Below are 23,543 nucleotides of genomic sequence, written 5' to 3'. Positions count from 1 at the left end.
AACATAAGAGAAGATAAAAAGAATTCCCATGTACCTATGAACCTACCTCACTTCAACAGTTAGCAACTCAGGGAGGTCTATCCCCACCCCCCCTTTTTTTATATGCTTTATAATATATGTTGCACAAAAGTTCATATAAGTCTGCTTCTGAAGATGTAATATAGAAACATATTCTTAAAAATATTTTCTTGTTATTTGACACTATTTTCATCTAATCCCAGCCCCTTACTCAACCACTGGAAATTGCCATTATAGTGAATTTTGTGTTAACCATTCCCATGATTTAATTTTTTGCTTTTGATGTTTATATAAATGGAATCACACTCTATGCATCTTCTGTTTTGCTTCTTTCACACAATATTACATTTAAAAATTTCATTCATTTTGTTGTACCTAGCAGTGGTTCAGTTCAGTTCAGTTCAGTCGTTCAGTCGTGTCCAACTCCTTGCAACCCCATGAACCACAACACGCCAGGCCTCCCTGTCCATCACCAACTGCTGGAGTCCACCCAAACCCATGTCCATTGAGTCGGTGATGCCGTCCAACCATCTCATCCTCTGTCGTCCCCTTCTCCTCCTGCCCTCAATCTTTCCCAGCATCAGGGTCTTTTCAAATGAGTCAACTCTTCGCATGAGGTGTCCAAAGGATTGGAGTTTCAGCTTCAACATCAGTCCTTCCAATGAACACCCAGGACTGATCTCCTTTAGGATGGACTGGTTGGATCTCCTTGCAGTCCAAGGGACTCTCAAGAGTCTTCTCCAACACCGAAGTTCGAAAGCATCAATTGTTGGCGCTCAGCTTTCTTTATAATCCAACTCTCACATCCATACATGACTACTGGAAAAACCATAGCCCTGACTAGACAGACCTTTGTTGGCAAAGTAATGTCTCTGCTTTTTAATATGCTGTCTAGCTTGGTCGTAACTTTCCTTCCAAGGAGTAAACGTCTTTTAATTTCATGGCTGCAATCACCATCTGCAGTGATTTTGGAGCCCCGAAAAATAAAGTCAGCCACTGTTTCCACTGTTTCCCCACCTGTTTGCCATGAAGTGATGGGACCGGATGCCATGATCTTAGTTTTCTGAATGTTGAGCTTTAAGCCAACTTTTTTACATAATATTCTTTTATATGCAAACATAGCACTTGTTTTCTCTGTTCTCTTGTCAGTGGACATTTTGGTTGTTACAGAAATTTGCTGTTATAAAAAATGCTGCTTATGAACAATTCTGTACACATGTCCTGATATAAATATGTATGAATTTTTCCGGGGTATATACTTAGGCGTATAATCACTGGATTGTCAGGTATGTGTCTGTTTAGCTTCTCTAGGTAATTCCGAATCATCTTCCTAAATATTTGTGCCAGTTTACACTCTTACACTTAGCTACTTTGCAAACATTTGGAATTATTTTTTTCCACTAATTGGTCTTTAATTAGTATTTTCCAGGTGACATCAATGAGTTGATACATTTATGTTTATTTATGTATTCTTAGCTATTCTGGGTCTTCGTGGCTGTGAAGGCTACTCTCTGGTTGCAATGTGTGGGCTTCTTATTTCTGTGGCTTCTCTTTTGTGGAGCACAGGCTCTAGGGCTCACCGACGTTGGTAGTTTTGGCACATGGGCTCAGTAATTGCGGCTCCCAGGCGTTAGAACACAGGCTTAGTCATTCCAAGGCATGTGGAATCTTCCTGGATCAGGGATGGAACCTGTGTCTCCTGCATTGGCAGGTGGATTCTTTGCCCCTGAGCTGGCAGCGAAGCCCCTACATTTATGTTTATTGGCCATTTTCTTCTTTTTTTTTTTTTGAAGTGACTACTTGCTGTTCAGTCACTCAGTCGTGTCTGACTCTTTGTGACCCCATGGACTGCAACATGCCAGGCCTCCCTGTCCTTCACCATCTCTCTGAGGTTGCTCAAATTCATGTCCATCAAGTCGGTGATGCCATCCAACCATCTCATCCTCCGTCGTCCCCTTCTTCTGCTCTCCATCCTTCCCAGCATGAGGGTCTTTTCCAGTGAGTCGGCTCTTCGCATCAGGGGGCCAAAGTATTGGAGACATTTTTCTATTGGGTTGTTTGCTACTCTTATGACTTAGCAGAATCCTATTTGTATCATTATATTAATGTCTACTTGATTTTAAATGTTACAAATATCTCCTAGTTTGTTGTCTTTTTACTCCCTTTATGATGTATTCTAATGTACAGAAGTTCTTAATTTTTATATAGTCAGTTATGATCAATCTTTACCTTCATGATTTGAGCTTTTTGTCCTGTGTTTTTATAGAACATCCTTCCCAATCATATATGAGTAGGCTTCAGTGTTACAGACCTGTCATTCATGGGACTCCAAAATATAGCCTTATTTCCTTTCCATGGGAAGTGACTCCTAAGTCCCTGTGCTTGGTTTATTTTCTGTATTTTAATCAATCCAGTGGACACAGTCTTGGGAACCAGTATGGTTATGGTATATCTCAGTGTCACGGAGCAGGTAACTGAAAACTATACCCACCCATTGTATGATGTTAAGCAAAATATTTCTGTGAACTTATTTTAGTGTTCCCCTTGTAAGTTCTTGCCTACTTATATCAACAGAGGGGGAGACCTTAAAAAACAATATGCCAAAGTAATACCAAAAGAATACTTCGTGAAATTCCTAAGCACATTCAGTTTACTTTTTGTAAAAATTCGTAGAGAAAGACAATGTGAAACTGACAGCAGACATGTTGAGAAAAGTATAATCTCAACTGCATAGCACTCCTATATAAAACTTGAAAAGAAGAAAAAGTTAAGTTCCTCAAGGATTGGTTAGCTTGAAGAACTGTTCTACAAAAGCCCAACTAAACTCTGCCTACCTGGCTTCTGTGTTCTGTAGAATTTTTTGGCATAATTATTGATGACTGCATCAATAAATCTAAAACATTAAAAAACAAAAATCCCAACAGAATTCACTTTAGAGTGTTCAAGCAGGGGAGCATTTATTGTAAGGTATTAAATGGCTTACAGGATCACTGCGAGTACTGAAGAAACACTAGGTTGTACTTTCAGTAATGACTCCACAGAACTGGGTCATCAGTGAAGCTCTTGCCTCTTCTAGGATCAGGAAGCCATGGGCTCCACAGCCATTTCTCACTGTTGTGATCAAGAAGCTACCATGGCTAGAATGCTCTGGTCACTGCTGCAGCATTCTGAGCAAGAATCAGATAATGCCTCCTGTAGTAAGCGTTAGCAAAAACAGATGCCTCTTAACACTCTTCCTCTTAACTTCACAAAGCTAGTGGCTAGATGCCAGGACCTCGACTGATGCTCAGTCGTGTCTGACTCTTTGCGACCCCATGGACTATACAGTCCACGGAATTCTCCAGGCCAGAATGCTCGAGTGGGTAGCCATTCCCATCTCCAGGGGATCTTCCCAACCCAGGGATCGAACCCAGGTCTCCTGAATTGCAGGTGGGTTCTTTACCAGCTGAGCCACAAGGGAAGCCCCTACTGATGCTACTACAAAAGAAACAGAGCCAGTATGATAATGCTACCAGAGAAAGAGTAGAATTGTACCTCTCACCTCACTTTTGCTTTTCAAATCTTTCACAAGTGCATCTGGTTGGCTTACTCTAAATAATATCCAAAACCCTATTTGTAAAGCATCTGGAAGATGTAGGTTTGTAAAGCTAGATCTGGAAGATCTAGCTTCTGTAGGAAAGGGTGATACAATGAATGTTGAACACCAATCTGCACTGTATTCATCACCCTTGAGTTTATAAAACTACTCCCCAACATATTCCTATACAAGTTTTGCCTCTCATACTAAATTTCTTAATGTATCTGGAATATTCTTTTTTAATTGTTTGAGGTGACTGTTTAATTTCTTTCTTGTCTCAAATGGATAACTAATTTTCCCAGCATCATTTACTGATTTTAATATCTGGTCTGACTTTTTCCTACTGGTCCACAATCCCAATTGTATTATCAGTTTGCACATAGGATTGTTTCTTGGTTGTTCTGTTACATTGGTCTAGTCCATGTATGGCTATCCAATTTGGCAACAAAATCAAATTCTCTTAGTTACTATATTTTATGTCAAATTTTGATATGTGATAAGGCGAATCCCCCATTTTCTTCTTCACTTTCATAAATTGAAGTTGGACCTTTGCACTTCAGTGTAAGTTTTAGAATCAATTTTTAAAATTCCATCAGAAACAAAAAGTGGAATTTTGATTGCATTTACATTGAATCTCTGAATTATTTTGGGAAGAATCACGAAATTCAATTTTTATATTCATGAATGTGTCATGCTGCCACATATCTCTTTAATGTCATTCAATAAGGTTTTTCTTCATAGAGGTTTTGAAAATCTTTTGTTGATTTTGTTTCTATGTTCTCTCTCTTTGTATTTTTAGCCATTATGCTGCTGCTGCTGCTGCTACTAAGTCGCTTCAGTCGTGTCTGACTCTGTGCGACCCCATAGACGGAAGCCCACCAGCCTCCCCTGTCCCTGGGATTCTCCAGGCAAGAACACTGGAGTGGGTTGCCATTTCCTTCTCCAAAGCATGAAAGTGAAAAGTGAAAGTGAAGCGCTCAGTCGTGTCCGACTCTTAGCGACCCCATGGATGGAAAATCCTCCGTCCATGGGATTTTCCAGGCAAGAGTACTGGAGTGGGGTGCCATTGCCTTCTCCATTTAGCCATTATAAATAATTACAAATGCAAATTGTTGATATAAAATATCTTCATGATTTTTGTATGTAATCTATCCAGTCATCTTGTTGAATGTTTTTATTCTAATGGTCTTTCTAAGGATCCTTTTTGGTTTTCTGTAGATAAAATAATTTAATTCCTAGATAATGGGAGTTGTGTTTCTTTCAAACTTTTGTTTTTTACTTGTCATATTGTAGTAAGCTGCACCTTACATTAATGTTAAATAAAAATGGAATATCCTTTTTTGTAGATTAATTAGACGGGAGTTGTCAAGCTTAAACATATTGTTTCTGCTCTTAAAACATGGTAAATATTTCCATTCATTTATAATTTTCTTTTAAGTGTTTCTTGAAAGGTTTATATCTTGCTGCATATAAACTGATTTTCCCCCTTATTACAGGTTGTATTTTCCTGCTTCTTTGCATATCTGGTAACTTTTTGATGTTGGATAATGTTAATTTTGTCTTTTGAGGGTCTGGATTGTTTATGTCTATGAATATTTATGAGCTTTGTTCTGGGATGCAGTTTTCTGTTGAATTTTGGAGTCTTTCTCCCATGGAATTGGTTTTCTTTGTATGTTTGCCAGTTCTTGGTTGTCTGCTTATCTGTCTTTGAGTATTGCTATATATTTCTTTGCGGATGATACTTTATCTGGTTCTTTTCATTTCCACGATATGCTTCTAAATAGTTTGGTGGCAGTTTGTGAGTGTGTTGTTTCTCCTCCTTGGGATTAGTTGTTTGTGTGCCTCTAACAATTAGTTAGAAATTAGTTGTTTGTGTCTCTCTAACCTCAGATCTGTGCTCGCTACATCATTCTGAGAGCAAATACTCTACTGCTGTTGAGCATTTGCTTCTTAGCCAGAGTTGAAGGAGAGCTCCACTAGCCCAACTGCTCTGAATTCATTTTCCTAATTAACCACTTGAATACCTAAAATCCTTCCTGCACTCTGTATAAGGTGCCACCTACCAGTGGAGTTTCCTTAGACTCCTGCCATTTTTCTCAGATAACTTTCTGCTTCTACTTGGAGCTTTGGTTTCCTCCAAACTTATTTCTGTATAAATTTTATGACATCTGCATCATTTTTTAAATCAGAACTTGTTTAGAATTTGTGCCCCTTGGTAGCCCTTTTGTGTTTGTTTTTCACTGTTGCTATAGATATATTCTTTTAAAATATACATGTATTCTGACAGCTTATGGGTTTTTGGGTAGAATATTGTGGACATATGGTTAGCAGTTACATGTTCATTATATGAAGGTGTATAGTAAGTGTTTATTACCCTCATTAATAAGGGATTTAGGTGGTTTACAGTATATATGTTATAGTGTAATAAACATTCTTGAACATATATCTTTAAATATGTAAATATTTCCGAAGTGTTAATTTTTAATGGTGGAAATTTGTTGTTCTTGCTTTCGGTAAGTTTTAAGAGTTTACATTATCAAATTATCCTTCTAAAAAATGTATACTTGTCCAAACCCATAGAATGTATAATACCAAGAATGAACTGCAAACAGTGGACTTTGAGTGACTATGATGTGTCATTGTGGGTTCATTAGTTGTGACAATTGTACCACACTCTGTTGAGGGATGTTGATAATGGGGGAGAAGCTATGCATATGTGGGGGCAGGGAGTATATGGGAAGTCTTTGTAGTTTCTCTTCAGTTTTGCTGTGAACCTAAAACTGCTCTAAAAAAATTATTTTAATTTTTTAATAGTGTATTTATTGAGTAAAAACTTATAGTACTTGCAGTTTTGAGGCATTATTCTAAGCTCTTTACAGATATTAAAAATATGTTATTTACAATAACTCTATGATGTAATATTATCCCCATATTAGAGATGAGAAAACTAAGGGCTCACAGAGAAATTAAGAAATTTGTTCAAGGTTATATAGCTAAATTAAATCAGTTTACATCCCACAAAACTGTGTTTCACCATGAAACATTTAAATATTTGCCAACCTAAGTGAAAAGTAACATTTCATTACTCTTTGACTTTGTGTCTTTATATAAGTGAGATTAAACATTTTCATATCTTTATTAGTTATTTGTAATCTTGGATTTTATTTGTAGCCAGTTAGATTGTTTCTTTTCCTTATTGATTTACACGTGATCTTTGTATCATGCATAAATTAACCCACTGTTTTCACAGGGACTGTGGATCTTTGTCCTCAGCTTGCCATTCGCTTTTGACTTCATATTTTCCTGCAATGCGAGAGACCTAGGTTCATCCCTGAGTGGGAAGACCTCCTGGAGGAGGGATGAGCTACCCACTCCAGTACTCTTGCCTGGAAAATCCCATGGACAGAGGAGCCTGACAGGCTACAGTCCATGGGGTCACAAAGAGTCGGACACGGCTGAGCGACTTTTGCTTTCATTTTTTCCAGAAGTGAGTTGAAATTATTCTAATGTTTTGTCAGCTTTCAAATAATTAAAATGCAGTAGATTGTAATTAATAGTTAAATAGCATCAGGCATAACTTTAATTACTCAGAATGAATTAGAAAGTATTTTAGGATATTGTAATGCTTCAGGTGGTTTTTGTTAAAATTAGTTAGGATGAAGAATTTTAGTGCCAGTTGATAAATTTATTGCTTGAATGATAGATATATCTGTTTATATCATAATTACTAATCTTTATGAAGTTCTGAAACACAGCTTATTTGATTTGCTCACATTCTATTTAAACTCAAAAGGTATATAGTATTCATTTTATCCTCACCTGCCTACTTGATGAGATTATATTAGAGGATAAAATATTGATTCTAATTTGAAAAACAGTGTTTCTCCTTCCTGATTTCTAATTTCCTCCATTAATGAGTGATAGAAAAGGCTTTATGTTAAAAAACAAACCCTTTTATTTACTAGGTATTTTGAAAATTTTACCAAGTATGTCAAATTAACATATTACCTAATATCTTAGGTGATGTTGATTTATGCTGATTATCAGATCAATGTCTTAAGTTTGATTTGTTAGATATTATTCAGTATGTGGGTTTCACATGCAGATATGTAATGTATGCACTTTCAATAACTACTGGATTGAAATTGTACTCCGGAGAGGAGAGCATACTTAAATCTCTTTGCCCCCACATAACATGTGCATTTTGTTCATTTTGAACATGTATTATTTCATTTTGGTTTAATCATACATTTAAAAGAGATACCATTCATAGGTACAAAGTTGTTTCTGGGGTTTAGCGCCTTGTTTTTCATTGCCTAGGTTTTAAAACTAAAGTTATTTAAAAAATATATGAAAGACTATAGTATAGCTTAGATCAGAAAAATGATTAATTTTATGGTGATTATTTTTTCCTTTAAATCAGAAACATTGGCTCACTGAGTTTAATACAATATTCTTCATCAATGTAATGTTTCATTCCTATAAAATCAGAGAGAAATGAAAAAACAATAAAGATGTTGCTATTTTTAGCTTTTTGTTGTACATATTTAGTTTGAATTCCCAGTTGTATTTACTTTTTTCTGTTGGACTAAGTAAGATATGTACCTAAGGATATTATTAAGAATTTTTATCACAAACAGGGAAACTGAAAGAGAAGTAGAATGTGCCATGAGGAAAAACATATGACAGTCTCATTACTGACCATATACGGAGTTTCAAAACACACTTTTTTGTCTTTTTGAAAAGACAAAGCTAATGAATGAAATTAAGTAAATTAATGAATTTTTAAAATGTCTATTTAAAAAGTAGGAAAGGTCATTCTCTAGCTAGTTGTTTATTATGATAGTTTGAATAGACTGGAAAATTAGTTAACAATCTATGATATGTTCTTGCATATAAACCTAAAATTGTGTAAACAGTAATTTAACCGACTAGCAATATGGGTAGATCCACTGTATCATTCATTTATTGACAGTCATTTGACTATGTGATGTTACAAGTTTTTTCTAACTAAAAGCAATAACAGATTCAGTTCAGTTCAGTCACTCGGTCATGTCTGACTCTTTGTGACCCCATGAATTGCAGCACGCCAGGCCTCTCTGTCCATCACCAACTCCTGGATTCCACCCAAACTCATATCCATTGAGTCAGTGATACCATCCAACCATCTCATCCTCTGTCATCCCCTTCTCCTGCCCTCAATCTTTCCCAGCATCAGGGTCTTTTCAAATGAGTCAGCTCTTCGCATCAGGTGGCCAAAGTATTGGAGTTTCAGCTTCAGCATCAGTCCTTCCAATGAACACCCAGGACTGATCTCATTTAGGATGGACTGGTTGGAGCTCCTTGCAGTCCAAGGGTCTCTCAAGAGTCTTCTCCAACACCACAGTTTGAAAGCATCAATTGTTGGCCCTCAGCTTTCTTTATAGTCCAACTCTCACATCCATACATGACTACTGGAAAAACCATAGCCTTGAGTAGATGGACCTTGTTGACAAAGTAATGTCTCTGTTTTTTAATATGCTGTCTAGCTTGGTCATAACTTTCCTTCCAAGGAGTAAGCGTCTTTTAACTTCATGGCTGCAATCACCATCTGCAGTGATTTTGGAGCCCCCAAAAATAAAATCAGCCACTGTTTCCCCACCTATTTGCCATGAAGTGATGGGGCCGGATGCCATGATCTTAGTTTTCTGAATGTTGAGCTTTAAGCCAACTTTTTTACTCTCCTCTTTCACTTTCATCAAGAGGCTCTTTAGTTCTTCCTCACTTTCTGACATGAGGGTAGTGTCATCTGCTTACCTTAGGTTATTGATATTTCTCTCGGCAATCTTGATTCCAGCTTGTGCTTCCTCCAGCCCAGTGTTTCTCATGATGTACTCTGCGTTTAAGTTAAATAAGCAGGGTGACAATAACAGATTAGGCGTCCTTTATCTGTTCTTTTGGAGAATTTAGAAGTGCTGAATTTCTCAGCACAAGAAGCATTATTTTGGCAAGTTCTTAAATACTCAAGTAGTCTTTATCCCTTGGTATCAGTCATTTTTTATCATTAGACTAATACCCTTGAGAATTAAGTTCTAATTAAATTTCATTTTCATATCCCCCAAAGTGCTATATTCATTCATTCGGTAAACACCTTTAATTTGCCAGGTACTGTGCAAGGTTAAGTAGTCTGGATAAAGATCTGCTGTTTTCTTGTCCTGTTGTCTCCAGATACTTACTAACTTGTTGAGCATATATGGCAGGTGCTCAGCAAATAGTAACAGAGTAAATTTAGGTCATGGATAATCTCCTGATACTTGGAAATTAAACAGAGCACTTAGAAATAATCCATGGCCAAAGAAGAAATCCAAAGAATGTTAGAAAATATTTTGAATTTAGGAATAATGAAAATATATCCAAGCTTGTGGCATTTAATTTAGGGAGTGCATAGAGGGAAAACTATAGCTTTACATGCTCATATTAGAAAAGGAAAAAAGTTTTCAGTCAGTTATCTTAGCTTCCACCTTTAGAATCCAGAAAAAAGAAGAGCAATTAACCCCCACCCAATAAATACAATGAAGGAAATAACAATGAAAATCAATAAAATAGGAAATGGGCAAACAATAGAGAAAATAAACCCAAAATGACATAGAAAGTAGAGACAAAATAAAGAAAATCATAAAACTCTAGACAGTTCAAGTACTGGAATGGGTTGTCATGCCCTCCTCCAGGAAATCTTCCCAACACAGGGATCAAACCCAGTTCTCCCACATATAAGGCAGTTTCTTTACCATCTAAGCCACCAGGGAAGCCCAAGAACACTGGAGTGGGTAGCCTATCCCTTCTCCAGGGGATCTTCCTGACCCAGAAATCAAACCAGGATCTCCTATATTGCAGGTGGATTCTTTACCAGCTGAGCTACCAGGTAAGTCCAGAAAACAGACGAAATGGAGAAAATCAGTAAAACTCTAGACATTTCCAAAGAGGAGAATGGATAATGTTTTAGATAGATGATTTTGGAATAACTCAATATCATATGGGAAAAAAAACCCAGTATTACTTCGATCATTCACAAAAATTAACCCAAAATGTATTATAGATCTAAATGTAAATGTTTAAAACTAGAAGAAAACACTTCTAGAAGGAAGGGGTCTTTGTGTCCTTGGGTAGACAACAGTTTTATAGATAGGACAGAGAAAGCACTTATGAAAAAAGAAAATATTGAAAAATTGAACTTCATTTAAAATTCTGCTCTTCCAAAGATACTTTGTAAAATGAAAAGGCTTGCAACAGATGGAGAAAACATTTTGTAATAATGTATCTGTTAAAAGTCTTGTATCCAAAACAGATAAAGAACTCTTAGAACTTAATAAAAAGACAACCCAGATTAAAAAGTGAACAAAATACATATACAGACATTATACAAAAGAGAGGATATAAATGGCAAATAAATACATGAAACAAGCTTAATGTCATTAGTTATCAGGTAAAAGTAAATCAATCTATGAGATACCACTATACACCTATTAAAATGGCTAAAATTGGAAAGTTTTACATTATCAAGTGTTGACAAAGATGTGGGATAGGGCACTTTGCTGGTGGTCCAGTGGTTGGGACTCTGCCCTCCCAGTGTGGAGGGCATGGGTTTGATTCCTGGCCAGGGAACTAGGGTCCCACTTGCTGCACAGTGTGGCTAAATAAATAAATAAATAGATGTGGAACAATTGGAATTCTCATACACTGATGTGCTGTGCTTAGTTGCTCAGTCATGTCCAACTCTTTGCAATCCATGGGCTGTAGCCCTCCAGGCTCCTATATCTGTGGGGATTCTCCAGGCAAGAATACTGGAGTGTGTTGCCATGGGAATATAAATTGGTGTATGCATTTTGGAAAACTAAGTTTCTTAAATATACGTTTACTATATGACTAAGCAAATCCACTTCTAAGTGTATGCCCTAGAGGAATGAAACCATGTCCATTTAAAGATTTATGCCTGAATGTTCACATCAGTTTAATTCATAATAGCATGGAATTTGAAAAAAAATCTCAAAATTCCATCCACAGATGAATAGATAAAAATTATGGTTTATTCAAACAATGGAATACAACTCAGAATAAAAGAGACAAACTACTATGACTTGCAGCACTCTTGATGAATCTCAGTATCATTACCTATGCTGAAGGTAAGAGGCCAGAAGTGAAAATACATACTCTACGTATGGATATATGAAATTCTAGAACATGAAAAGTTAACCTATAGTGACAACAGATTAATGGTTACCTGGGGTGAGGTAATTTGGTTTTGAGGGGTGTTTGTTTTTCTTTTTGAATGAATACAGAGGGGCACAAGGGAACTTCTGGGAGGGATGAAAAAATTCTGTATTGTGATGTTGATTGTAAATTGTATGCATTTGTCAAACCTTACCGAACTGTATTTTTTTCCTATGCAAATTATACCTAGATAAAGTTGATATAAAGTAATGAATTAGATGGGGGCTTCCCTGGTGGCTCAGTGGTAAAGAATCAGCCTGCCAATGTAAGAGACACAGATTCGATCCCTGAGTCAGGAGGATCCTCTGGGGAAGAAAATGACAACCTACTCCAGTATCCTTGCTGGGAAAGTCCCATGGACAGAGGAGCCTGGTGTGCTACAGTCCATGGGGTCACAAGAGTTGGACACGACTTAGCAACTAAACAACAACAGTGAATTAGATAACACTATGTTCTCTGAAACTTACATGATATAGTGATTGTCATTCTTAAAGTTTATTAGACTTGGGAGTGGAGTACATTTTTGACTACCAATTCAATTTATATTTTTTGTCATTAGTTTATTTAGACTTTTTCTCTCAAAGAGCAAATCAGTGGTAAATCAATAGTCTAGAATTTCAATTTCAGGTATTTTTCTGCACTTTTTAAAAAAAGTTGTGAGATATTTGGTTACTGAGTGAAGAGGGTTCTTGTTTCATCCTGTTTTTCTCCCTTTATTTCAAATCTTGGCTAAAACTGTCCTTAAGAGTTATCCTGAGATCTAGGGTGGGTTACATTCCCCTCTTCTGTGTTTCCATATCACTTATAATACTGTGCAGTTTTCAAGAGATCTTGATACCATGCCAGGCATTGCTTATTTAGATATGGCAGAGGTAAAATATTTCTTAATTGAAGAAACTGATGCTTAGATAATTTGTGATTCTTGAAAACTCTCTGGATATATTTAGCCACATATTTTCATCCAAGTCACTTTCCTAATTTTTTTTTTTTTTGGTTATTATTTATATCTCTCCATTTAGCTAGGGATCACAAACTCAATTCAGAAGTTAGAATGAAGAGAGACAGGATATTAAGACAATAGGGAATAGTGGGGCTGTGCCAAACTGGAGAATGCATCCTTCTACTTAAGGCCTTTAAATAACATAAAAAAATTAAAACAACATGCCCACCAAACAAATTTATTTTTAGGCCATGTTCAACAGGTCGACATCATTATGAATCCATCGACTTGTGACTTAAGATATATCAGTGAGCCAGTGAAGTTGTGTCTGACTCTTTGCGATCCCATGGACTAAAGCCTACCAGGCTCCTCCATCCATGGAATTTTCCAGGCAAGAGTACTGGAGAGGATTGCCATTTCCTTCTCCAGGGGATCTTCCCGACTCGGGGATCGAACCCAGGTCTCCCGCATTGCAGGCAGACGCTTTAGTGTCTGAGCTACCATGGAAGCCCAAATATATGGTTTCATTTAAAGAAGTTTCTCAATTTGGAGACAAGGAATATCCTGGAAAGCTTTTCAAACAATACATATTCCCCTTACTATCTGCTTAATTGAGGGTGACTAGTAGACTACCTTGGTATTCAGTGCTAAATGATAATAATCAAGTTGATGGCACCATGTGGCTTTAGTTACTGGCCATTACTAACAGTTTTCCTTTTGCCAGCAGAGAATGTTAATTTTGCTATGGGTTTTAGCAAAACTACATTGGGCACAATTGCATTATTAGAGAAATGACAAGAGATAACCATATGCAGCTCTCAAATGACCCGTATTACTATGTTGAGTACTTGGGCAAGAATTCTATTTTCTCATTTATTATTCATTTATCCATTTATTCAATAAATATTTAAATGTATGCAAAAATGAGTTAGTGGCTTCTTTTCTCTGAAGATACTTAAAACTTAGTGTCGGGTGGGAGAAAATCTAGCACTGGTATTCAAATGGCAAATGTCGCTGAGATGGGCTTAATGAAGCCTCTTAGGATCAGCTGGACTGCTAGCAAACGCATCATTTCCTGTGGATTTCTTTCCTCACAAGCTGAGCAGAGCTTCAACAGTTCTCACAATTATCACCCACTTGTTCTGTAGGTCTCAAGTTTTTTGCATTAGTCAGGTTGAAGGATTCATGGTATTAATCACGACTGAAGTTGTTATTTATCACCTGCTGGGTGAGAAATAATAATTTTGGCACTAGTGGGGCAGAAGGCCAGAGGTACCAAATTAAGTAAAACATCTAAACACTAGCAAGGATCATTTCTCTGATTAATGAATTGTTACAAAGAAAAAGCGCTACTCATTATCTGGTCTTACCAATACAAAGTGGGGCATGTAAGAAAAAAATATACCAGCTAGCTCAGGCCAGTTTTTCTGTTTATTTCATTCCTTTCTTGTTCTTTCCCCATTCTCTCTCCCTCTTTTTTTCTATGAACAGAATTGTATAGCCAATCACATTATTTTTTGTTTATTTTTGCTACCAAATAACACAAATGGACAAATACTTTATATTTGAATATTACATCAGAGAATATTTCTGGCTGTTGCAGCAGTGTTTTTTGTCACCTTTAGGAAATTAAAGTGACTTTGAAAGAGGTTAGGTACATTACATTTTAAATGTTGAATTATCTCCTCATACATGTATAAATTAAAGGTTTTTAATTTATACGTAGAAGACAACATATTTTACTTTTTCTACTTTGAACTAAATACCATTTCTGAAGGGCTTATTTTAGAAAGGGTAAATTTTCATCTCTATTGGTTAGGTTTCTTTTTTTTAAAATATATTCCAAAGAAGAAAGACTTACTTGGACTCTGACTTCTAGAGCAATCTTTAACTTTCATTAATGCCACCAACGAGCTGCTGCTTCTAGTCATAATGAGAGTAAGAGAGATTGGGGTTATTTTCCTATCTTAAACAACTAAAGAAAGCAGAAAAAAATAGATGAAATAATGGCTTTCAGACATGAAACAATAGTTTAGGACAGTGATCTTTGCATGAAGGGAAACACAGGTGAGACCCTCAGTTGCCTCAGTTTCTGCCTAGAAAACATCTCTACATCTCTATGCTGCAATGAAGGAGAGAGGAATCCAAACAGAGCCAAGCAGAACTGAGAAGATAAGACCTGAGAGTTCAGGAAGGCCAAGATGGCTAGAATTCAAAAGTAGAGTGCTGGAGATAAGCCAACTGCACACAGGGAGAGAACTCTAGAGAGCTGTAGATGGTTCCACTTCTGGTGTTCAACTGAGTGTTGATCACCACATGCATAGGAAGAAACTACCAAGACTCAGGGGGAAAAAAAAAAACAAACATGGAAAAGAACAAGCAGAGCAATCTTTAGAGCACCTGGAGGATTAGGAAGAGTTTGTGTTCCCACCAGATCAGAGTGGAAAGGTCAGACCAAGCTGTGTGGACCTACCTAATATGACTTCAAAACAAGCCTCAAAAGAACTGAATTTCAAATAACTGCATCCCAGAACAAAACCTTAAAATATTAAAGGAACATAAATCTCTTCACCACCCAATAATGTAAAATTCACAATGTCTGGCATGCAAGAAAAAAAAATTACCAGGCATGCGAAGAAACGTGAGAAATATTAGTCAGTAGAAATAGACCCAGAAATAACACAGATGACAGTATTAGTGCACAAAGATGTTATTGTTATTATAAACATAATCCCTATACTCCCTATATACAAGAAGGTAGATGAGAGAATGTTATGTAACGTAAGTGTTATTTTAGTTTGACAATTGATGGCAGAGCTTTGAAAAGGTGCTAAGGATTGAATTGGTGCAAATAAGCAGGATAAATATGATTAACTTTTCAGAAGATGCATTTTAATAAGTAGAGAAAGCCTTGAAAAATTTGTTATTTGTATTTTTAGACAATAGGAGAGGAAAATAATCCTGAATGGTAAATTGAAATGCTGAACTTTATGCTCGTGTTAAAAATTATCCTAAAATGATTAAAAATATACAAAGGGATAAAAATGTAGGCTTATGTCCTCTTCATTTGGTATGCCATCAAAACTTTATAATATATTTAATAATTACTGTTGATTAGTGACACATTTTTCCTATAGAAGTTGTTTCAAGTGGTTTTCTAATAGGAGCCAGTGAACACCATCTTTGTGTAAAACCTAATCAGAACATAATGTCACAAGAAAATTTGGTTTCTAAAAGAGACCAAGAAATAAGTAACTTCATTTTAAACTCCTCATTTAATGATGATTAATAATATATATAGTATTTAAACTCTCACTGTTTGCAGATGGCATGATCCTCTACATAGAAAACCCTAAAGACTCCACCAGAAAATTACTAGAGCTAATCAATGAATATAGTAAAGTTGCAGGGTATAAAATCAACACACAGAAATCCCTTGCATTCCTATACACTAACAATGAGAAAACAGAAAGAGAAATTAAGGAAACAATTCCATTCACCATTGCAATGAAAAGAATAAAATACTTAGGAATATATCTACCTAAAGAAACTAAAGACCTATACATAGAAAACTATAAAACGCTGGTGAAAGAAATCAAGAAGACACAAATAGATGGAGAAATATACCATGTTCATGGATCAAAAGAATCAGTATAGTAAAAATGAGCATACTACCCAAAGCAATCTATTGATTCAGTGCAATCCCTATCAAGCTACCAACAGTATTTTTCAGAGAACTAGAACAAATAATGTCACAATTTGTATGGAAATACAAAAAACCTTGAATAGCCAAAGCAATCTTGAGAAAGGAGAATGGAACTGGAGGAATCAACCTGCCTGACTTCAGGCTCTACTACAAAGCCACAGTCATCAAGACAGTATGGTACTGGCACAAAGACAGAAATATCAATGGAACAAAATAGAAAGCCCAGAGATAAATCCACACACCTATGGACACCTTATCTTTGACAAAGGAGGCAAGAATATACAATGGGGAAAAGACAATCTCTTTAACAAGTGGTGCTGAGAAAACTGGTCAACCACTTGTAAAAGGATGAAACTAGAACACTTTCTAACGCCATACACAAAAATCAACTCAAAATGGATTACAGATCCAAACCTAAGACCAGAAACTATAAAACTCCTAGAGGAAAACATAGACAAAACACTCTGACATAAACCACAGCAGGATCCTCTATGACCCACCTCCCAGAATATTGGAAATAAAAGCAAAAATAAACAAACGGGACCTAATTAAAATTAAAAGCTTCTGCACAACAAAGGAAACAATAAGCAAGGTGAAAAGACAGCCTTCAGAATGGGAGAAAATAATAGCAAATGAAGCAACGGACAAAGAATTAATCTCAAAAATATACAAGCAACTCCTGCAGCTCAATTCCAGAAAAATAAATGACCCAATCAAAAAATGGGCCAAAGAACTAAACAGACATTTCTCCAAAGAAGACATACAGATGGCTAACAAACACATGAAAAGATGCTCAATATCACTCATTATCAGAGAAATGCAAATCAAAACCACAATGAGGTACCATTTCATGCCAGTCAGAATGGCTGCTATCTAAAAGTCTACAAGCAATAAATGCTGGAGAGGGTGTGGAGAAAAGGGAACCCTCACTGTTGGTGGGAATGCAAACTAGTACAGCCACTATGGAGAACAGTGTGGAGATTCCTCAAAAAACTGGAAATAGAACTGCCATATGACCCAGCAATCCCACTGCTGGGCGTACACACTGAGGAAACCAGAATTGAAAGAGACATATGTACTCCAATGTTCATCGCAGCACTGTTTATAATAGCTAGGACATGGAAGCAGCCTAGATGCCCATCAGCAGACGAATGGATAAGGAAGCTGTGGTACATATACACAATAGAATATTACTCAGCCATTAAAAGGAATACATTCGAATCAGTTCTACTGAGGTGGATGAAACTGGAGCCTATTCTACAGAGTGAAGTAAGCCAGAAAGAAAAACACCAATACAGTATACTAATGCATATATATGGAATTTAGTAAATCGGTAAAGATAACCCTGTATGCGAGACAGCAAAAGAGACACAGATGTATAGAACAGTCTTTTGGACTCTATGGGAGAGGGCTAGGGCAGGATGATATGGGAGAATGGCATTGAAGCATGTAAATTAGCATATGTGAAACGAATCGCCAGTCCAGTTTTGATGCATGATACAGGGTGCTCAGGGCTGGTGCACCCGGATGACCCAGAGGGATGGGATGGGGAGGGAGGTGGGAGAGGGGTTCTGGAAGGGGAACACATGTACACCCATAGCAGATTCATATCAATGTATGGCAAAACCAATACAATATTGTAAAGTGAAAAAATAGATAAATAAATAAATTTAAAAAATAAAATAAATAAATAAATAAAATGTAAAAGAATATGTCAAATCGAAAGGGTTTAAGAGAAGGTTGTTAGGATATCTGAATATGGAGACCTATTTTAATGTCAGAATGGAAATTCCAAATTTAAAAACCATCTACTAACAAAACTCAATCAAAATGAATTCAGTTAAACATATTTGTTGAACATTTTAATATTGCATTTATTAAGGTCTTAAGGAGATACAAAGGTAGACATAGCTTCTGCTGTCAAGATTGTAATATATATGGGTATATCACACAAGTTAAATGAGAGTACAAAAAAGCAACAATTTAAGAAGGGACATGGTCACATATAGTTAAGTATTTAAAAAATGACACAGTTTAAACATGTGAATAGTTATAGACATTTAATGGATTGGTTGTAGAAAGATTCATGGATAATATCAACTAAATTATGGTAGACTTTGAATGAGTGGAAACCTTCATTAGAAGGTCGCAGTATTAGTCAAAAGTACCCAGCAATTTCGTGGACAATAGATAAATAAATGTGGTTGGATCAGAAGGTTTCTATGGGTTAGTCATGAAAGATGAATTAATAAATGTAAATTTAGACTAGATTATAAAAGGTTTTAAGTGCACTTCAGAAATTTCAACATTGAGGCAACTTACACTGATCCTACACAGAATGTGATGGAAATTGCTCCAGGTTTGGAATCAAAAGACTTGATTTAGATTCTTGGCCCCAGGCAAGTCAACCTCCAGCCTTGGTATGAAGATCAAACAAATTAATTAATGTGAAAATGCTTTGTGGATTATGAAGCACTCCATGAATCTAAAGTGTTATTTTTATTGGAGAGAAGAATAAAATATGATTAAATTGGCTGTTGAGCAAGTTTGATCAGGAAGTGAGGTGTCAGATGCTTCCTGTAGCTAGGAGACAAAAATGAAAGGCTGTTTCATTAATTTAAAGTGAGGTAATGAGACCTGGATTAGGAAGGTCGCCAAGTAAAAGGAAATAGAGGGCAGATCTGAGAAAAATGTAGAAGGAAAGCTAACAGGGCTGATAGCTAATCAGATGTGGAGAAAAAAAAAGCATCAAAGGTTTTTCGTCCCAATAGCAGAAAAGTTATAGTTTCTAGAAAAGCAGTCTCACGAGTTGTTGACAGTTTGGAGGTCAGTTTAGGTCTGCTACCCTGAACATCCAGATGAAAGTGTCCAGTAGGCAGTTTGCAAAGGCATTAGTTTTTACAATTCAAATTTAATGGATCTCTCGAAGAATCTTCTGTATGTAGAGAAAAATTTAATAACTATTTCCTTCGTATTTTTAGGGTATAGGAGAACAAACAGCCTGGGGAAGGGGTAAATTGGGTGTAATTTAGCTCTGCCAACCTTGACAATGCTCATTTTAAAACATGCAAATTAAACTTGTCAGAATAAATTCCTGAGGAGCTGCTGGCCACATCTTAAAAACTCCCCAAATGTAAATTCACGAACTCCATCATGCTTGTTTCCTATAATTTTATTATTAACGTATGTATGTTTCCAATTTCTTCCATTTTGTCATTAATTGAAAGAATTATAGGTAACCAGAAGTGGCAAATATTGATGGAAATTCCGTTAACTGCCTGTTAGTTTCAATAGACAGTATTCAGTTTCTGGAAATCGTATCATTTGAGTCACTATGAAGATGGCCTTGATGGCTTCTCTTTCATGTACTCCCATAAGCATAGCTGGTCCTAAGGGGGATGTTTCATTTTGGTAAGTACATAGATTTTTTGGTTTTATAAATCAATTTTGAGAGATTGTTTTTTAAAATTAGAAGGTATTTTGGTTGAATTTTCAAAGTCCATGTTCAAACACTTTTTGTTGTTGTTGTTTATGTCCAAACCTGATAAATGGTAAAGGAGGAGAGCTAAATGTCATATCTTCTTTTAGTGACCCTCCCACTCCTGGCTGCCCAGCCTTCACTGAAAGAGGGAGCTTGGGGAGATATTTTATGTCCATGTGAATGTTACAGGAAAATAAACCCATGTGTTTCTGATGAACTTACAGTTAACTTATCAAAATGTGTGGTTTTGTAAAAGATGTCTAAATAGATCCCTTTGGGACAATCTTTAAACTTCTTAGTTCTCCTCTATGGCTCCCTCTTCCTCCTGATAAAAGCAGAGGAAAATGCTGTATTCTACCTTGAATTGAGTGTCTGGATTCTGGAGAGCTCTTAAAAGAAAAGATATCTTAATAGTTCAGAAATTATGTTTTATGATCTCATTCTTATCTTGTGTGTGTGTATGTGTGTGATTTTGCAGGGATGATACTTCCCTCTCCTTCCTGTCTACAGTAATGACAAATACAACACCTTCTGGTTATAGGTGGAGCTGGTTCGGTACCACCGGTGATTTCAAGTATGCCTTACACCGCGTTCTCCTCCAAAGGAACAAAACACAGGCCGTTTCCCAGGCATTTGGCACAGGAGTTAACCAGGGGATTGGCAAAGTGCCCTTTACTTTTTCCTTTATCAAAATACATTCATTCCAGTTTTCAAATTGCCGTTTTTGAGTCCTAAATCCCTACCCACACTAATTTCTGCGGGTCAGACTTTGACCCTGATTAGAACAAAACCCGGAGTCGGATATTCACACCAGAGCGCCTCCGACGCGCGCGTGTCAGAAGCCATATTGCGACAAATGCCTCACCCACCTTGGAGCGCAGCTTGTGGAACTGATGAGGTGAGAGCGCGGCACAGAGGCGCGGGCCCGGTAATCACAGGACTGAGGAAACACATACATCATCTGCCACCCAGGTTGGCATTTCAAGTAAAAAACCTTCACACTGTGTAAGATGTTGGACAAATGATGGCCATATGCATGTTTGTCTGGGTGCAGATGGCTCTGCGTTCTCAGAGAGAAGAGAGCTGAGCTCGGCTCTTTTTGCAGACAGTTTAATATTGGTGACACAGTTTATGTCCTCTGCAAAAACAATAATGGAGGGGAAGGTGACATAAATTATTTGCAAATCGTTTGACATATGCAGGGCATTGTCCTTGCAATAATCACCATCAGTCTGTCAGTTTAAGATATGAACCGTGCCACTGCCATTTTATATCACTGTGTTAAGCTTTCACATGTTGTAATTTTACAGATTTGTTCTTTGGAGAACCACGGCAACACAAATCAAAGTGGATTATGTTTAGTCATGGACTGTATCCTGCACACTGCTTAGATAAAAATAAAAATGTGCTTTCTACGGGATGGGGATCTTGAGGCAGTCTTCCATTCCATGTCTCAGTGAGGTGGTAGTTAAATAAACCTTTCCTTCCACACCATTAGTCAACTTTACTTCATTTTTCAAGTTGGTGAGGCTATTTTTTAGAGTATTGACTTTGTTTCTTACTATAAAGATGTATAGGATGTGGATAAGATGAAAATGACCCATAGTAAGGATTTTTCTTATGCTTTCTAATAAACTTAAGAAGTTAATATGCAAATGGTCAATGATATCTCATAGCCACCTTTAACTTTATGTATAGTATTACTGGATTTCTTACTCAACCCATGAAATTGACTGTAAATGGTCATTAAAATGAGATTGTGTTGTCCCTGTTTCTACCCAACAAACTTAATGCCATATGGCACTTTTTGCTTATTAGGTTCCTGATGCCAAATGATGTTGAAAACAATGTTTTTTGTTGTAAACATACACAGCAAATGTTATAAACACACCTGTGTCATTGGTCTATTGCACATGTTTGGATAAATGAACTGATAAATGAACTTTAGAGACAGTTTCTCAATTTCCCCCAGGTTCCAAGAAGACTATAAATTCTAAATTTATAGAAAACTATAAATTCTAAAACAGGGCATTCAGAAATTGAATATGAAAATTTCTAAAGAGAAATATGACTTTTTTTATTTGGAAAAGTTACTTCCATTTGGTTATCTTAGAAGAGCTGCATCTGTCTTTTTTCATTATATAATCTTTAAAACAAAGATTTATTACATTTCCATCTTTGAAATAACATTTTTTTTTCAGGAAACTACCTATTATCACTATGCTATTTTGTATCTGTACTGATAAGTGTAGTGAGGCAAGCATTTGTAAATAAATTATTTTAATCTATCTTAAATGATGCATTTAAATGGTGCATCAGGGAATTTGACATTAGATTTACATAATTTCAGGAAGTTTTTATAGCAACATTAAATCAGAATATTCTTTACTTAGCATTTAGAAAAGATTTAAATAAATAAATAATTAAATTTGATGAAGATTCTGATAATAGCAAATACTGTACTCATAGGACCAAAGTGTTAAAGATGGCAATGTTTTCCAACAAACTTAACTCGTCTATTTATTTTGGAACTCATTACCTATATGCTGATATATGAACTGGCCTAATCTCCCTTCAAACCTATTCAACAGAATGTTCCATAAGCACCTCACAAAATAAAGTCCTTTCTAAACCACTGTTCTGTGAGTATTTTCCCCACTTTGGTTAGTATCTTCATTTGTTCAGTTGCTCCTTCATCTCTGTTCTTTTACTTTCATGCTAATTTCTGTTACAAAATATTTGTGTATGTTATAGTTTATTAACTCTTCAAGAAAACTGACAGGTCTTTGAGACCATGAAAGGCACACCGATGCTCGTTAAATACTTGGATCAAATTGAATTAGCTTTGGCTCTTCTCTTTTCCTTGTTTCAATATTAAGTACTGTCGGTTGTTCTTGTGAATAGTCTCTAGAATTTATCCTATTATCTTCATCCCACTGTTGTGTCCCTGGTTTCAGATCCTGACTGTTCTTACTTTTGGCTGACTATTCCCTCTAGACTGAAGTCTTCCCTTTCTGCCTCTTCTCTAGTTGGGTACGTGTTTCCTCATGGTCTGTGTGTTGCTTATCTCTTCCTGTACCAGGGACCTCATGGCCTTAATTAATTGTTCAAATAGGACTTATCAATTTTTTTTTGCTGTTTTTGTTCAGTTGCTAAGTTGTGTCCAAGTCTTTGCGACCTCATGAACTGCAACATATCAGGCTCCTCTGTCCTCCACAATCTCCCAGAGTTTGCTCAAATTCATGTCCATTGAAATGGTGATGCTCTCTAACCATCTCTTCCTCCTTTGCCTCTTCTCCTTTTGCCTTCAGTCTTTGCCATCATCAGGGTCTTTTCCAGTGAGTCAGCTCTTCACATCAGGTGGCCAAAGTATTGGAGTTTCAGTTTCAGCAACAGTCCTTCCAATGAATATTCGGGGTTGATTTCTTTTAGGATCAGCTAGTTTGATCTTCTTACAGTCCAAGGGATTCTCAAGAGTCTTCTCCAGCACCACAATTCAAAAGCATCAATTCCTCGGTGCTTAGCCATCTTTATGGTCCACCTCTCACATCCATGAATGAACACTGGAAAAACC

General features: G+C 36.5%; 1 protein-coding gene across 2 annotated transcripts in view; it reads left to right on the top strand.

Moving 5' to 3' along the window:
* MTX2 (metaxin 2) overlaps positions 1-8,124 on the top strand; it is an 80,597-nt gene extending 72,473 nt beyond the window's left edge. The window contains exon 11 of one of the 2 annotated variants that reach the window (XM_081583180.1): positions 4,395-8,124. In XM_081583180.1, the coding sequence (XP_081439306.1) occupies positions 4,395-4,424 (30 nt within the window). In that variant the 3' untranslated portion in view covers positions 4,425-8,124. The remainder of the gene's footprint in view (positions 1-4,394) is intronic. The other variant, XM_081583179.1, reaches the window with a different exon arrangement.
* Positions 8,125-23,543: the final 15,419 nt, after the last annotated feature.

Source organism: Giraffa tippelskirchi, chromosome 3, assembly GCF_054371585.1.
Source record: "Giraffa tippelskirchi isolate mGirTip1 chromosome 3, T2T-mGirTip1v1.2.pri, whole genome shotgun sequence".
Lineage (NCBI taxonomy): Eukaryota > Metazoa > Chordata > Mammalia > Artiodactyla > Giraffidae > Giraffa > Giraffa tippelskirchi.
The sequence above is the reverse complement of the archived record's forward strand: the minus strand, read 5'-3'. Positions and strand labels throughout refer to the sequence as shown.